Source organism: Cucurbita pepo, chromosome 3, assembly GCF_057944985.1.
Source record: "Cucurbita pepo subsp. pepo isolate OVF chromosome 3, ASM5794498v1, whole genome shotgun sequence".
NCBI classification, from domain to species: Eukaryota; Viridiplantae; Streptophyta; class Magnoliopsida; order Cucurbitales; family Cucurbitaceae; genus Cucurbita; species Cucurbita pepo.
The window spans coordinates 2,939,911-2,956,970 of record NC_141800.1 but is presented as its reverse complement, the minus strand read 5'-3'; the positions used below and the strand labels follow the sequence as shown (position 1 = coordinate 2,956,970).

The 17,060-nt window shown below is 36.2% G+C and overlaps 2 protein-coding genes and 1 non-coding gene across 3 annotated transcripts; 2 read left to right on the top strand and 1 right to left on the bottom strand.

Annotated features, from left to right (window-relative positions):
- Positions 1 to 308: 308 nt before the first annotated feature.
- LOC111791376 (thyroid adenoma-associated-like protein) lies at positions 309 to 7,932 on the top strand. Its single transcript, XM_087122379.1, has 4 exons — positions 309 to 4,057; positions 4,133 to 4,380; positions 4,623 to 5,219; positions 5,376 to 7,932. Exons 1-4 carry the CDS (start codon positions 725 to 727, stop codon positions 7,801 to 7,803), a joined length of 6,606 nt encoding a protein of 2,201 aa, XP_086978505.1. The 5' UTR covers positions 309 to 724; the 3' UTR covers positions 7,804 to 7,932.
- LOC111791379 (uncharacterized) lies at positions 7,912 to 10,420 on the bottom strand. The gene is made up of 5 exons (XR_015420347.1): positions 10,254 to 10,420; positions 9,233 to 10,179; positions 8,627 to 9,049; positions 8,293 to 8,528; positions 7,912 to 8,224 (listed from the first exon to the last, which is right to left on the bottom strand). It is a non-coding gene; the product is annotated as an uncharacterized LOC111791379 (transcript).
- Positions 10,421 to 13,312: 2,892 nt separating this feature from the next.
- On the top strand, positions 13,313 to 14,543 carry LOC111791245 (myb-related protein 306). The gene is made up of 3 exons (XM_023672510.2): positions 13,313 to 13,543; positions 13,639 to 13,768; positions 13,854 to 14,543. Exons 1-3 carry the CDS (start codon positions 13,411 to 13,413, stop codon positions 14,506 to 14,508), a joined length of 918 nt encoding a protein of 305 aa, XP_023528278.2. The 5' UTR covers positions 13,313 to 13,410; the 3' UTR covers positions 14,509 to 14,543.
- The last annotated feature ends 2,517 nt before the right edge of the window (positions 14,544 to 17,060 follow it).

Here is a 17,060-nt window from a genome sequence, read left to right as displayed (position 1 = left end):
AATCTTTTTTAAAAAATTATAAGAAAATCCAAATAATCTACCAATATGACTTTTAAAAAATTTAATGTTAAGCGAGAGAGTTGAAGATTTGAGTGGGAAGGTCGGAGAATATAAAAGATTGGAGAATATAAACTTTTGTCTTCGATCTCGTTTATCTTAAAAGACTTTTGTCTTCGGTCTCGTTTATCTTAGAGAGAAAAATGTTTTTCACTCCATCCCTTATTACACCTATTCTTGAAAAAATGTTTCCTCACCATCTCTTATTACATTATTACATCTATTTTTAGGGCCGCTCCTTCCATGCATCTAGTTCTTGTTCTTAGGTGTAAGAACTATCAAAATCATTGCTAAATCACAAATTTGAAAAAAACCCATTTGAAAGGAGGAAACGCTAGCGGATATGGAGATTGAAACAATCGCAGAAGAAGAGAATGAAGGATCTGATTCTGAAGGTGAGTTAATGGCTGCTTTGATGCAGAAAATAACCCATTTGAACATACAATTTATCAAAATGTAATGATCGAAAGTTTTGTGAGAAAAAGGGAAAAAAAAAAATCTAAACTTGATTGGTTTCCAAAACTAAACTCGTGCCGGCCCTAATTTAAGATACTATGCTGGCCGCCATTTTCTCTCTTCTTCTCCCCGCCCTCTGTTTCTCTCTCTAAGCAAGAGTTTACAGCGGAGGGACAGAGAAAGGGTATCCCAACTCTGAATCACCGCATCAATGTCTGCTAAATGGCGAGCTCTGCAGCATCGTCACCGCTATACTTACAGTGCAATTGTTTTCCCTCACTCATATATCGATTCTCTCAATTCCTGCCAATCCCAACACCAATCCTCTTCAAAATTCTTCACTGAATTACTCGAACTTGTATCCTTGAACTCCGTTTACGCTCAAGTAAACCACGCCAAGAAAGTCGCTTCCGCATTCTCCGAGTTATTAACCAATGGAGACGAGGATTCGGTGTCCAGAGCTGCGCGGTTTTACTTGGAGGTTTTGTTCTGTGAGAATTCCCAGCCTTTGCATCGAACCCTTGTCTCCACTTTGGCCAAAAGCCGTAAATTCCAGGATTCATTGGGCGAATGTTTCAGGAATCTCTGCGAGGAGCATAGTGGTATGCAACAAGGTGGAGATAAGCGGTTCTGTGTGTCGAGGGTGGCTTTATCGGTAATGGGAATGCCCAAATTGGGATATTTAGTGGATGTTATTAGAGATTGCGCCATTTTGGTTTCTCGGGATATTGTTTCTAGCTTGGACTCTGTGGTTAAGGAAACCAATGATTTGGCTAGGCCTTCTCCAATCGTCATTGAACAGTGTCAAGAGGCTTTGTCTTGCTTGTATTACTTACTCCAGCGATTTCCCTCCAAGTTCCTGGAAGATTCAAGTGTTATGGGGATGATTGTAAGTACTATTTTAAGCATTCTAAAATCCTTAGCTTTTTCAAGGGATTGTTATGTGTCTGCTGGGGTGAGTTTCTGTGCTTCTTTGCAAGTTTGTCTCAACTCGGAAGAACTTGGGGTGCTCATCTTCTATGGAATTTTTGAACAAACTAACCACATTTCATGTTTGAAGTACGAGAATGAATTTAGGAATGCTGTTGCGAAGGTTCCTTATCAAGCGAATGTCTGCGCTGAAATTCAAACTTTTTCAATGTTGAGTAGACTCTGCTTGATCAGGGGGATTCTGACAGCAATTCCAAGGCCTGTGCTCAACATACCATTTTCTATGATAGAAGGAGATTTGAATGGCCATCCAGGTTGTCCATATAGCGGTAACTCTGTCAAAACGATACTCTATGATGCCATTTTGCCTGAGCTATGTAACTACTGTGAAAATCCTACCGACAGCCATTTTAACTTTCATTCATTGACTGTGCTGCAGATTTGTTTGCAACAAATAAAAACCTCCTTAGTTAGTAATCTTACTGATACATCCTGTAGTTATGATCCACTCCCTGAGGAGATGGGAAGTCGAATACTAAGAATTATGTGGACTAACTTGGAAGATCCTTTGAGTCAAACTGTTAAACAAGTGCATCTCATTTTTGATCTATTTTTAGAGATTCAATCGTCACTATGCTGGTCAGAGGGTAGCGAGAAAACGAAGTCGTACTTGCGAAAAATTGCTTTTGATCTTCTTCATTTGGGTTCTCGCTGTAAAGGAAGATATGTTCCTTTAGCTTCTTTGACCAAGAGGTTGGGTGCAAAGGCATTGTTAGATATGAGTCCTTCTCTGCTATCTGATACTGTACAAGCATACATTGATGATGATGTGTGCTGTGCTGCCACTTCTTTTCTGAAGTGTTTCCTTGAGCACCTGCGGGATGAGTGCTGGAGTAGTGATGGTATTGAAGGTGGGTATGCACTTTACAGAGGCCGTTGCTTGCCACCCGTTCTTCGTGGACTTGGTTCTGGGATATCAAAGCTTCGATCAAATTTAAACACTTATGCTCTTCCAGTATTGTTTGAAATTGACATAGATAGTATATTTCCTATGCTTGCGTTTATCTCAGTCTGGCCTAGCGCGTGTGACAATGGAGTTCTCTATCCTGGTAATAATGAAGGTAGCATGGAACTGAGAGTTGAACAGAAAGTTGCCATTTTTATTTCATTGTTCAAAGTATCTCGTTCACTTGCTTTAATTGAAGGAGACATTGATTGGCTAGAAAAACGTAGCTTAGAACAGCGATTTTCCCATGAAATAGAATATTTTGGTTGTCATGCTCTTGTTTTCATCAAGGGAGTAAAGGTCGAAATCCTTGTTGAGTGGCTTGTATTAGCGTTGACACACGTTGACGAGTCACTACGTGTGGATGCTGCAGAATTTATTTTCTTAAATCCTAAAACTTCTAGTCTTCCATCTCATTTAGAACTTACTTTGTTGAAGAAAGCAATACCATTGAACATGAGGTGTTCCTCTACAGCTTTCCAGATGAAATGGACTAGCTTGTTTAGAAAGTTTTTTTCTCGAGTACGAATAGCTTTGGAGAGACAATTCAAGCAGGGTAGTTGGATACCACGTGCTTCTTCTAATCGTGAAAACTATCTGCCAAATGGAAATGAGCAAACTATAGCTGGTCGAGCGGATGATCTTTTTCGTTTTATGAAGTGGTTGAGTTGCTTTCTGTTTTTCTCCTGTTATCCTTCTGCACCCTATAGGAGAAAAATTATGGCGATGGATCTATTTCTAGTAATGCTTAATGTTTGGTCAGTTGTTCCTTCAAAAGAAAAGTCTTGTGATACTCTTCTCCTTCCCTATAACGAAGGAATTACTTTACCTGATTCAGTTCTTTTGTTAGTTGGATCAATAATTGATAGTTGGGATAGTCTGAGAGAAAGTTCTTTCCGTATATTGCTTCACTTTCCAACTCCACTTCCTGGCATTTCTAGTGAACATATGGTGGGAGAAGTAATCACATGGGCGAAAAAGTTAGTTTGCAGCTCCCGTGTCCGAGAAAGTGACGCTGGAGCACTAACATTAAGGCTCGTATTCAGAAAGTATGTTTTGGATTTAGGCTGGATAGTCAGAGCTTCAGGTGATGTTGTTTGCTTAGATTCCGATTCCGTGCATAAATTACCAAATGTGGGTGCGGAGATATTCAGATCAAACCATCCAGTGGCAGAGTATTTGAAATCCTTAATTGATTGGTTGAATATCTCTGTAACTGAGGGAGAGAGGAATCTCGCTGAAGCCTGCAAAAACAGCTTTGTTCATGGTGTGTTGCTCGCTTTGCGCTATACTTTTGAAGAGTTGGATTGGAGTTCAGATATCGTGCTCTCTAGTCTCTCAGAGATAAGAAGTCTACTGGAAAAGCTTTTGGAGCTTGTGATGCGAATAACTTCCCTGGCACTCGGCGTGGTTTCAGCAGATGCCTGGTACCTTCCGGAGGACATGGACGACATGGACGATGATGATGCCTTTCTGTTGGATGTTCCAGATGAGGCTGATGCATCCACGTCGTTGTCAGAACTGGAAGATAATAAGGAAAAAACTACAGTAAATTCAAGAACATCAGAACAGATTGTGATGGTTGGCTGTTGGCTTGCCATGAAAGAGGTACTTTACCTTTTGATTGTCTCCAATTCATTCATTTGATTGTCTCCCTTATCTCTCTCTGCTGGCCATTTGCAGGTTAGTCTTCTTTTAGGAACAATCACAAGGAAAGTGCCTTTGCCTGCTGCTTCTGATTCAGTTGAATCTGATCCAAATGCTTCCATTATATTAAAACACGATGAAGTACTCGATTTGAGACAACTTAAAGTGATTGGAGACCACTTTTTGGAAGTTCTTTTGAAAATGAAACACAATGGTGCGATCGATAAGACAAGGGCCGGATTTACTGCTCTTTGCAACCGTTTACTTTGTTCAAATGACCAAAGGTATGTTTTTTTGTTTTCATAGTTTTTGCATGAGTTGAAGCTTTTCTCATTCTATATTTTCGTTCTTCTGCTATGCTAGAGCATCCATGCATTTGCTTGATTGAATAACACTTAAATTTTGTATGCTGTTATGAATATCATCAAATCCTATCATGGAAATTTTTGCAAACGTTTATGAGAGGACATTAAACCTTTCTCCTTTCAAAGAAATATAAATTCTCTAACTTATCCCATCTTTCTAGACTTTGTAAGTTAACAGAATCCTGGATGGATCAGCTAATGGAAAGAATGGCCGCAAATGGTCAGACAGTCGACGATTTATTGAGGAGAAGCGCTGGTATTCCAGCTGCCTTTATTGCTCTATTTCTAGCAGAGCCAGAAGGTTCCCCTAAGAAGCTTCTACCAAGAGCTCTCAAGTGGCTCATAGATGTTGCTGAGAGGTTGTTGCAGAATCCGATTGATTCGGACTGTAAAAACAGAAACTTCTCCGAGTTACCATCCGCAGAGTTAGGCCAAGACACAGAGTCTGTGTCGCCCCATGAGACTTATGCAAGTGAAAAAACCTCTAAAATTCGAGATGAAGGCGTCATTCCAACAGTTCATGCATTCAATGTCCTTAGAGCCTCTTTCAATGATGCCAACCTAGCAACTGATACTTCTGGTTTCTCTGCTCAGGCTATAATTGTTTCTATTCGCGCATTCTCTTCTTCTTACTGGGAGGTGCGTAATAGTGCTTGCTTGGCATACACTGCTTTAGTTCGGCGGATGGTAGGATTTCTCAATGTTCACAAACGAGAATCAGCTCGTCGAGCTTTAACTGGACTTGAATTTTTTCACAGGTATGATATCTTTGATTTCAGATTTTAACTGATAATTTTTAGTTGAATTTTTTCACAGGCACTTTCCTTGTGATTTTAACTTGAATTTTGTTCGGGTTCTTATTTGATGGGGATATTATATCCATTCACAACTTAATGAAGTTTTATTGCCAACAGGTATCCAGCATTGCATCGATTTCTATTGGATGAACTGAAAGTGGCTACTGATTCTCTTGATGATGGCTGTTCTGGAAATGCAGAATCCAATCTAGCAAAAGTTGTGCACCCAAGCTTGTGTCCTGTGTTAATTCTTCTATCCAGGCTTAAGCCTTCTACAATTGTAAGTGAAGCTGGGGATGACCTGGATCCATTTCTCTTCATGCCGTTCATCAGGAAGTGCTCGTCTCAAAGCAATCTACGAATTCGTGTTCTTGCATCGAGAGCATTAACAGGCCTGGTTTCCAATGAGAACTTACCATCAGTCATCCTCAATATAGCATCTGGGTTGCCTGTTGATGACAACACAATCATGGCTCCCGAATTGAGCACAGTCTTAGATGTGACTGCAACGACTCGACGTTCTTCGTATAATAAGATCCATGGAATCTTGTTGCAGTTGATTTCTCTTTTGGATACAAATTGTAGAAATCTAGCAGATATTTCGAAGAAAATCCAGATTCTTAATGACTTGGTCGAGGTCCTTGGACATTGCTCTTGGATGGCTAAGCGTAGACATTGCTCTTGCCCAATTCTTGGTACGTCTTTCTTACGAGTCCTTGGGCACATGCTGAGTATTGTTAGAACATGCCCAAGAAGCAAAAGTTTGTATATCATCCGCAACCTGCTTCTGGATCTATCTACTGAGTGCTTAGACATGGAAACCTACCACAAACTGTCATTTTATGATCCAACATTGGCAGAACTTCGGCAACAAGCAGCTATTTGCTACTTCAATTGTGTGCTTCAACCATTTGATGAAGAAGATTATGCAGCTATTCAGAAGTCACAAAGATCTGAGTCTGATGAAGATGTGCCAGCCACTCTAATAAATTATCCTTTTCCACAACTTCAAGAAAGACTAATCCGCTCGTTACAAGATCCATGCTATGAAGTTCGACTTTCGACGTTGAAATGGCTGTTTAAATTTCTGAAATCAACAGAATATTCTGATGGGTTCAATGACTTGAGTAGTCATGAGATTAGGACTGTTGATCACTGGACTAAAACCAACCTCCAAGCCTTGCTTACAGAGCTTTTGTCATTGGAGAAGAATTACAGATGTCTATACTATATTTTAAAGAATCTTTTCGCTTGGAATATGTCTCAGTTTCAGAAGTTTGGCAATGTGGAATGCACTGAAGAGGTAGTTTATATTGGTAAGATGGACTGTGGTTCTGTTCTGCAGTTTTGGGATAAGTTGATTTCCTTGTATAAGCTTACGAAACATGCGAAAACTCGGGAAACTACCCTTCGCTGCATGGGAACGTGCATAAAACGCTGCGCGGTGCTGTATTCTGCCTCCATTGTTTCTGATGCCATGATGGGAGAGTCTCCAAAAGATAGAACATCAAATAACTTGGAGGAATTCCAGTCCTGTATTACCCTATTCACTGACCTGATAAGGCAACATAGTGCTGCATCAGAGCCAGTAAATATGCGCACGGCCGCTGCAGATTCTATTATAGCCTCAGGTTTGCTAGAACAAGCTGAAATCTTTGGTGATTATATGTTTGATAACCAAATCCCTCAGGAGACTTCGAACTCCCATTTTGAACAGAGAGATTATGTGAATATGTATGCTCATCAAATCCTTAATATATGGTCTACGTGTATTATGCTTTTGGAGGATGAAGACGATGAGATTCGGAAAAGCCTCGCAGCTGACGTCCAGAAGTGTTTTAGCTCGGAAAGAACTACGACAAGCTCCGATGCTCGGACCCAAGTGGAGCAAGTTATTGGATCAAGTTTTGAGTACCTGTCATCTATATTCGGCCATTGGGTTCGGTACTTCGATTACCTTGCAAACTGGGTATTGAACACAGCAAATTATACCGCATCGCCAGCCGACCCAGTTAGAAGAGTGTTCGACAAGGAAATCGATAATCATCACGAAGAGAAGTTATTGATCAGTCAGACCTGTTGTTTACATTTGGAAAAGCTTTCAAGATCTAAACTAGTTGCTTTATGGGACACCCAATGGTTCATAAACTATTTGGTTGGGTTGAGAAAGAGATTTTTCCATCAGCTGATAAAATTTTCAAATGATCATATAAGCAAACATGGTGGATTTGATTGGATAGGTGGTGCAGGCAACCACAAAGATGCATTTCTTCCACTTTATGGAAATTTGCTTGGCTTCTATTCCATTTCAAACTGTATGATAAATGGCAAAACCCAGATTATTACGAAGCCTCTCGACACCGAGGTCGTCGAAATCGGTAAGATTATTAACCCGTTTCTTAGGAACCCTCTGATATCTAACCTGTATTTGTTAGTGATTAGAATACACAAAGAAGCCATAGATGTTAATAGAGATCACAAGATCCCAGAACTTGAACATGAGGGAATCTGGGAAGGTTTTGATCCATATTTTCTTCTCAGATAAGTTTGTGTTAGAATACTGTTCTTGTAATGTGTTATCACGGGTGGTAATTGTTTTTGTTGTTCTGTTCTTCAAATGGGTAATGAGAACAAGATTGATTACAAAAAGCAGTGAAGGAAACGTTTGTGTTCATGTTTATATACAATAATTGTGATATACAGGGAAGAACTTAGCAGGAACAGGGAAAAAGAAAGAAGGAAGGGTGTACATGGATTTGAGTGTTGAAGAAACTGATTCTATTCAATTTGTTTCTGCACCAAATCAACTGATCTGTTGTTATTCTTGACATTTTAAGAACTCTTCCTACCAACTTCATATCCACTTTACTCAAGAAACACAAATCTCCTCCTCCTCCTCCTTTCTTCTGCAGTTTCTTCAGTATGCAATTTCCACTTCTCATAATTTCCTTCACCTTCTTTTCTTTCTGCAACACCAAAAATCTGTTGAGTAATGAGAAGAATTTAGTTAAATCTAAGTATAAAAAGAACTAACCTTTTGGAGATCTGTTTGAATCTCGGTTAGAAGTTGCTTATCGGCTGGGTTTTGGAGTTTGACTCGGAACTTTTTTGAGCGTTTTGTGGTGTTGCTGTGATCTTTATCTGCTCGAATGAACTGCCATATTACTCTTATTGATTCTTGCAATATCTCTACAAGTATATCACTTGTGATTGCTTCGTAACCGTCCTCTTTCCCTTTTCTTGCCTTCCTTTTATCCCTCGTTTTATCCTCTACCAAAAAACGAAACCAAATTATATGAATGGAAGCTTGAGAAAGCTTTCGGGTGTGTCTTGTAATTCAAAAAAGATGAGATTTTGAGCGTAGTTACCTCTAATGACTGGAACTTGAAGAAGATTACGAGCAACGAAACGATTCTTGACGTAATTTTGGAGTCTGGGGCCTTGGAAATCTTCATTCTCTAAGAATCTTTGCAAGAGAACTTGGAACTGTTGGAAGTCATCAGCAACTTGATTGTAAAGGTGAAGTCGTGTATGAGGTTGAGATTCCCACAAATCCAAAGCCTTTTCATATTGCCATTGAATGAACTCCCAAGAGAGACACATTTGGCCAACATATACCATCTCCAAATCACAATGAACTTCTCTTATGAACTTCTTCATTGGGTCCACTTGACATTTCTTTTGTCTGTACAGCCTTAGGTTGTGCGAGAGAAGAGACGTGATTTATGATGGCCATGAAGATTTTCTGTCGCTACAAAATGACTCTAGTGGGTCCTTTGATTGCAAAACCCCTATCATTTTCACACAAATATTAGGAAAAAAAGACTCGATCAGATACAAAACTAGTCTTATTTTACTTTCATTTAACGAATATAAATCATCCCACCGATCCTCGCATCGACTTTGCTAGTTGCCTTTGCTATCAAATCAATATATATATATATATGTATGGCGATGAGGAAGAAGGAACTCACCCATTGCATACATCTTCTGGAAATTCAAGATATCCAATTTCCTCATGCGCTCTCTGTAAGCTTTGTAGAATTTGTGAAGCTCCTCCATTAAATCTCCATATTCAGACCTCTCATCTATCTTCCATGCCCTCAATTCTCCCATTACCTTTGGCGACTCTGATTCTTCATAAATGGTGGCCAGCCCTCTGCCTCTCCCTTTCTTCATTTCCATTTTCAGTTCTTCATCTTCCCACTCCTCTGAATCTTCTCTGTTTTCATTCCCCTCCTCCCGCGACTTCTCCGATTCTTCGTTTATCTCCTCCTCTGGTTCGTACCCGCCGGTTTCCAATTCCAAATCCAAATCGGAGGGAAACCCACCTCCGACATCCACGCCGGTGTCTGAATAGGAACTCCGAAGAATCTCATTGTCTTCTTCTTCTTCACTCTGTTTCTCTGAAATTTGCTCTTCTCCCTTTACATTGGTCTCTGTTATTTCTCCGTCCCCAACGGCTTCAAATTTCAAAATTTTCCCGGAAAAATCCTCTGTTCCATCAGCGAAGCAATCTGTAACTTCAGATTCCAAAACCTTTCCAGAAACTTCTCGAACAGAAAAATTCCCATTTCCCAAACCCACGTGTTTCGAACAAGAATTCAAAACCTCCACCGTAAAGCTCGGAACTTTAGCTTCTTCCACAAAGTGGCTGGTACTCTTCTCCGGCGAAAACTCGTATATGTTACTCAGTGAAGATGAACAACCACTGGAATCCAGTTTGTGAGAACCAAAATTTCCTTGATTCGATTTGCTAAATTCCTCAAACGTTTGGAACCGGAAATTAAAAACAAACTCATCCGTTTCCTTCTCTTCTAAACTCTCAGGCACTCCGCCGCCGCCATCGGCCTCCTCCTCCAGTGGCCGTGAATGATCATCATGATCAGAAGTTTCCAAGATTTTCTCCCCATGAAAAGACCTAAAAGAATTGGAGAACCCCACGAATAAAAAACAGAAAAAGAAAGATGAAAAAATAAAGAAAAGAAAACCCACCTGAAGAGGAAGGTAAAAAGGGAGAGAAACAGAGGAGAGAAAAAAATAAACAGAGTGAAAGAATTATAAGACAGCATAATAAACAGTGGTTTGGTTGGAGTAAGTTTTATCCAGTCGGAGGAATGGGATTCTGAGAATTCGTTATATTAATAATGGTTTGGTTTGGTTTGGTTTGGTTTGGTTTGGTTTGGTTTGGTTTGGTTTGGTTGAAGCCTCTGTATTACCCTGTTCTTCCTTTCTCCCACCATCTTCAACCAACAATGTTTATAAACCCGGTTTTTCTTCTTTTTCTTCCGACAAAAGAAAAATATTATTAATATATTTCTTTTTGGAAAGAAAATTAATAATTTAATATCGTTGATTAACGAATACTTAAATCTTATATTTTATATATATATATATATATATATAATTTAAAAAATAAAAAAAAAATGAAAAATATATAAGCATAAAAAAATATATAAGCATCTCGTTTCCATAATTATTTTTTTCAACTATATAGTCAATAATTTTTTTGCCTTAATATTAATAGATTAATGTAAATGGAAATAAATTCAAATGGGTTTCTAGTACTAATATCAATTTTAAAAAAGATTTTAGTGTTATTAATAGGGAGAAATGCAAGAATAAAATGGGTTTTCATTTTTTTATTTACGATTATGGGTTATTTTTATTTTGACTTTAGTATAATTTTAGAAAAAAAATATATTATTTTATTATGATTTTAATTCATATTCATAGACATAGTATCACATATTATAATACAATTTATTTTTGTTTTGATAAAGTTATAAATGAATTTAGTAAAAGAAAATGAAGTTTATTATAGGTTGAAAAAAAGAAATTATAAGTGGAAATAAATATTAATAAATGGAATTTATTAGGTAGATATTTTAATTTGGTCAAATTTGCGATGATGAGACAAATGAAGCTTCACCTGTCACCGTATTGGGAAGGGGAATTTTAAATATTTTCTTTTAATTTTTATATATGAAAAATAAATATAATTTTGACCACTCTCAAAAATATATGCAAGAAAAAAAGAATTTTATTGGGTGTTTTTTTGGAAGGAAATCGACGGCCATACACGTTCTAAATTTCATCAAAAGTGGGCCCATTACAACATCAACGGACACGATATTTTAGTTTTTGACGATGGATATTATTCTAAATTATTATTATTATTATTATTTTAATAAAACAAAGCTCCAAAATTCCTTTATTTTCATCGAAACATGGGTGGATTTAAAAGTCAGTCAGTTTAATTAACATTTTTTTCTCCATTTTAATTTTTTTTTAATTATTCCATTACTTAATATTTTTAATTCACGCTTATTTTATTTGTTAATCACATCACAATTTTTATAGTATGCTGATTTTCTATAAATTTTCTAGATTAAGCATGTTTTTAATTATAAACTTAAATAACGAACGGGAGTGCAGACACTTGGCCCATTAAATTGGTATTGGGCCTAACCATCTTGGCCCATTAAATTTGAACACAATTTTAGCCCACTATTATTTCAAGAAATTATTTTTTATTTTAAATGTGAAAAGTGAAGGTAAAGATCCAAAATAAATTAAAATTAAAAATAATATTTTATAAAGGACAAAATCTTTAATGAATAAGGTGAATTGTAAATGAAATATAATGGTTGGTATTGGGTTCCACATGGGCGACACCCAATTTTTGTTGGAACTTACATTAAATACGTCAATTCTTACACGACAAACATACATTTACCAAATTAATTATTGAAAAGTGAAAAGAAAATTTTTATTGTAACATTTGAAATTATATTTTTTTAATTTGGTCCCACATTTTTAAAACTTTTTTAATTGTCATTATATTATTGTGCTCCAAAAAAAACATAGAATTAAATTTTCAAAAAAGAAAAAAATAAATTTTTTAAAAAAGGGACCATGGAAATGAAAATGTGATATGAATAAATATTTGGAGTGAGGAAAAAGGAATTATAAAGTTGAAGGGAGTGAAATAAATGGTGGCTTTTGTAATTAAAAGAAAGCCAATGCCCCCCACAGGGATTGGTAGGTGATAGTATTTACTTCCTACACATGGAAGATGAACAAGGTCACATGGCCCTTCCACTCCGAAACACCCCTACCACTACATTGTATAGCTACCTATGCCCCAATCCCATGGACTTTTGGAACAAACATGCTCCCATCTCTTTTTGCTCTTGTTCTTCTTTGGAAGAACATAAATAATAAGTATCACATTATTGGGTAGAGATAACGACCACTCGTAACTCTAACACTCTTGTGACTTTATTTTTTTTTTTATTTTTTTTTTGTTTCATCCAAGATGTCTCGTACCAATAGACACATTACGTTTTAGTTATATTATATGACTAATTTGTCATCAACATATTTCTATAATAATATGATATTGTTCATTTTGTGCATAAACTCTTACAATTTATCCTAATATTTGCGATATTTTTAATATCCTATTAGATAAGGGACCGGGAGAAAGTGATGGGTATTGGCCTAATAAGTGTTTTTTTTTTTTTTTCTTTTTTTGGGGGCAAAGACAACTAATAAGATCTTGATATTTTGACTTTTTTGCCTTCCAACTATGATATCATATGCTTTTGTTGATGAGATTTGACACAAATAATTTTTTTTCCTGATATTATTTGTTGTAACTTTGCGTGTCTTTCAAGTAGCTATTTTTTCTTACGTAAAATTATATATAGAGATAAATAGTGTACGTGAATGAATCGAGAGTACATTTGATCTATAAAAGACTAAAGGAAATGAAAGTTTTTAAAAGGCCCAGAAGAGAGTGAAAAAAAGAGATAAAAAGAAATGATAAGAAGAAATGATGCAGTGAGGAAGATGACATTGAATGCGACGCGGTTTGGGGAGGCGGAGAGGCGGCATTGGGTTTATAGCCACACCCACAGCCTTGACTTTTATATGTCTCTCCTCCACCTCTGCTTTGTATTATTATACAACTTTAATGCTGCCCCCTCTTCCCTTTGACTCTTTCTTTTTTCTAACCCTTTCTTCTCTGTGAGCTTAATTTGTCAGCGTCCCCAAAGTTTTATCTATTTATACACCCCACCCAACTCCCCATTTCCCCATATTTCTCTGCTTTTTCAACTAACTACGACACAAGCCTTCACTTCAAATGGGTCGCCCTCCTTGCTGTGACAAACAAGGTGTCAAGAAAGGCCCTTGGACTCCTGAGGAAGACATTGTTTTGGTGTCTTACATTCAACAACATGGCCCTGCCAATTGGAGGGCTGTTCCTGCCAACACTGGTAACCGGATATCCTTCTTCTTCTTCTTTACCCCCTTTTACCCTTTTCCAATCTTCTTCTTCTTCTTCTAAATCTTGTTGTTGTTGTTGTTCTAGGGCTGCTTAGATGCAGTAAGAGTTGCAGGCTGAGATGGACCAATTACCTGAGGCCTGGCATTAAGAGGGGTAATTTCACTCACCATGAAGAGAAAATGATTGTTCATCTTCAAGCCCTTCTTGGCAACAGGTAACCAACCAAGTTGAAATATGTTAAGAAAACAGAGCTTTTGCTTTTGGGTAAATTTATGATGCATTTATTGTGATCATGGCAGATGGGCGGCCATAGCTTCGTACCTTCCACAAAGAACAGACAACGACATTAAAAACCATTGGAACACTCATCTCAAGAAGAGCCTCAACAACACCAACCATTACCCATCTCCGACCACCCATCTCTCCGGCGATGCCCTTTTCACCTCTAGAGGCCAATGGGAGAGACGCCTCCAAACCGACATTCAAATGGCCAAACAAGCCCTCTCCGACGCCCTCTCACCCGAAATTTCCAAACCCCCACCGCCTCCTCTGCCGATGGCAGAGTCCCAAACACCCAATCGCCAAATTCCGACATATGCTTCCAGCGCCGACAACATCGCACGGTGGCTCGAAGAATGGAACAAAAACCCACCGACGAACAGTTCTTGCCGGTCCAGCTCACCGCCGGTGGTGGATTCCGGCGGAGAAAAAGTTAGTGGGGCAGGTTCATCGGAATCGATGGATACATTTCTGGGTTTTGATTATCTTGAATCGTCAAATTCGGAGGTGTCGCCGGAGACGAGCGTTTTCCAAGGGGAAAGTGAAATGGATGAAAGTGAAGGATTGTTGGCAATGGAATTGCTGGAGGAATGGCTTCATGGAGATGCTAAAGATTATTACTTCACTGATATTACAGTAGATGAAAAGTTAACAAAGTATGATAATCTTTTATGAAATTACAAATAAATATTACCATATATTATACAAAATATTTTGTGTATTTTGTAGTTATTAAAGAGTTCCAAACAATGGTTATTAAATATTTTGAATATGGATGAAAATGGCCAATATGATCCTTTAGCCCAATCATTTAGCCTCACTTCTGACATATTTACCTCTATAATATATATATATATATCAATGTGTATCATATGCTATAATTATTTCATCTTATTGTTAGCTTTTTGTTACCAACCAAAATAAATTATTGATGGATGGGATTGGAAGCCCTTATTAAGAGTACCATGTGAACTACTTATGCATTTATATTTAAAATATTAAATTGCTTGTAACTGGACTATATATAAGTCACTAGGCTAACTTGGATTTTTTGTCGTGAAGTCAGAGCCTTTGATAATGAAATTCAACTTTCGCACTCTTATCAAATTTTCAAAGCATGGATCAATGCATTTATGAAATGAATTTAGAAAAACTTGGCGTAACTCACCCACATGGGGTACCGTTTTTTTTTTTTCTCTCTCTTTCTATGTAACTGAGTACGAAACATGCTAGTCAACAAATCATGTTCTTCTTATCTTAAAAAACGAACTAAATGGAAACTAGCTAGCTTAACCCAAGTTAGGATATGACAAAATAATTGAACAAAATTATTTGGTTAAATTAATTGAGACGAAAAGGACATATCCAATTACTTCAAAGCCTTGTTCATCTATTATTATATAGATATATATATATATATATTCGAACTGGAAACTCTGGATTTGGGTTTGACTTTGGAAGTAAAGAAAAAGTCAACACCGACAAGATTCTTAATCCTAGTCTACAAGGTTGCGTGGAGACTTTCTCCTTTTCAGCTGACTCTCTCAGTTTCTAGAACACTCTACCACTGTCCTTTCTCATCTTATAACAAGTTTAAGGATTATTTTTTTTTATTTATTTTTAATTCCCATTTTAGAAGTTATCTTAGAACTGGTCAACTATTTTCTTTTTATTAATGTTCATAAAGTCAAAGAAAGATATTAAAAGATAGATGGTGATGGATGGATCATCTTTGAACTCGTCAACTTTTTTTTATTTAAATTTAAAATTTTTAAATAAAATTTATAATTATTATGATTTCTCCACGTCAGCATATTGATTGATGAGCAATTTGAGGCCCGGGGGAAAAAGAATTATATGGGCTTTTCAGCCCAATAAATTGGACTTAATCAGACATTGGGCCTGATCCATGAGAAGAAAACTCCATTTTTTATTCTTCAATTTCTATTATATGTTAACATCATATAACAATTCCTTTAATATCTCTTTTAATATATCATAATAATATTAATCATATAAATTGGTTTTGATTTATCATATTTCTCAAAATTCAAGATAATTCTGTTTTTAATATAAAATAATAATTCATTTTATATTCTTTCAGGAATTTTTGAAAAATCTGATAAATAAAAAGGAGAATTATCTTGAAAGAATATAAAAGTATGGAAGTCAGAGATATGGGCTTTAACAAAAATAAAATTAAAATAAAATAAAGGACCACAGCATTATTAAAATGCACCATTTTTATTCCCTATATGTAAATAATTTGTGGTCCTCCTACTCACTTTTTCATTTTATTTATTTATTTATTTTTATTTTTTGTTGCTTTGTGTTATCTTTCAAATTCAAATATTACATTCAAAAAACAAAAAAAGTTTTCTTTTCATCCACCACTTGGTGCTTTTTTTTTTCTCTCCTTTTTTACCTTTTCCAATATTAAGGTTTATTATAAAATAAATTTTAAAAAAATTGTGTAATAAATGATTAGTGAAAAATACTCGAGATTAAGACATTAATTATAATACGTTTTAAAACAAAAAAGTGAGGGGGAAAAATAAGAAAAAGAAAAGAGAAGATTGCACATAAAACAAAATGATAATGAAATATTATTATAGGTAGAAGTTATATTAGGAATAAAAAAAGGAATTTTGCTTTATAATATCTATTTTTTGATGAAAAAATATGAATTAAATGAAAGGGAAGTGATGTGTGTGTTGTAATGACATATTAAAAAGAAATTAATATTTGTATTTATTTTCTCCACACCACATGCTATGCATATATTTTGTTAGCTTTGGTTGGTTTTACAAATTCTCCTTTCTATTTATCATCAATTTTATCACATGATTTTTGTCTATATTATGATACGCCAATTTAGGGTTTCTTTTATTTCCCCCGTAATAATAATATCTATTATTATTATTAATTGAGAGGACTTAAAGTTTTTTCTTTTAAGACCTTGATTTGATTTATCACCATTCCTTTTCATTTCATACCATTTTTATGCAATTCATATTGGATTCCAATCACATGGAAACTCAAATTATTAGATTCGTGTTTCATGTTCAAAACTTGAAATGTTACAAATGATATCAAAGTAGAAGTTAGTGAATATATAACACTAAAGTAAATGAGAGATACATGAATGAATCCGAAGCGAAAGATTAATAGAGTTAGGAAGATAAGGAAAAATCCTACACTGAACTGACGTTGCAGTAAACGGGCAT

Bases quoted from the DNA above. Each gene is read 5' to 3' on its own strand.
- LOC111791376 (XM_087122379.1), top strand. From the start codon at position 725: ATGTCTGCTAAATGGCGAGCTCTGCAGCATCGTCACCGCTATACTTAC. The intron at 4,058-4,132 runs GTACTTTACCTT...GGCCATTTGCAG, and splicing joins GTTGGCTTGCCATGAAAGAG to GTTAGTCTTCTTTTAGGAAC. The intron at 4,381-4,622 runs GTATGTTTTTTT...CCATCTTTCTAG, and splicing joins CTTTGTTCAAATGACCAAAG to ACTTTGTAAGTTAACAGAAT.
- LOC111791245 (XM_023672510.2), top strand. From the start codon at position 13,411: ATGGGTCGCCCTCCTTGCTGTGACAAACAAGGTGTCAAGAAAGGCCCT. The intron at 13,544-13,638 runs GTAACCGGATAT...TTGTTGTTCTAG, and splicing joins GGCTGTTCCTGCCAACACTG to GGCTGCTTAGATGCAGTAAG. The intron at 13,769-13,853 runs GTAACCAACCAA...TGATCATGGCAG, and splicing joins CAAGCCCTTCTTGGCAACAG to ATGGGCGGCCATAGCTTCGT.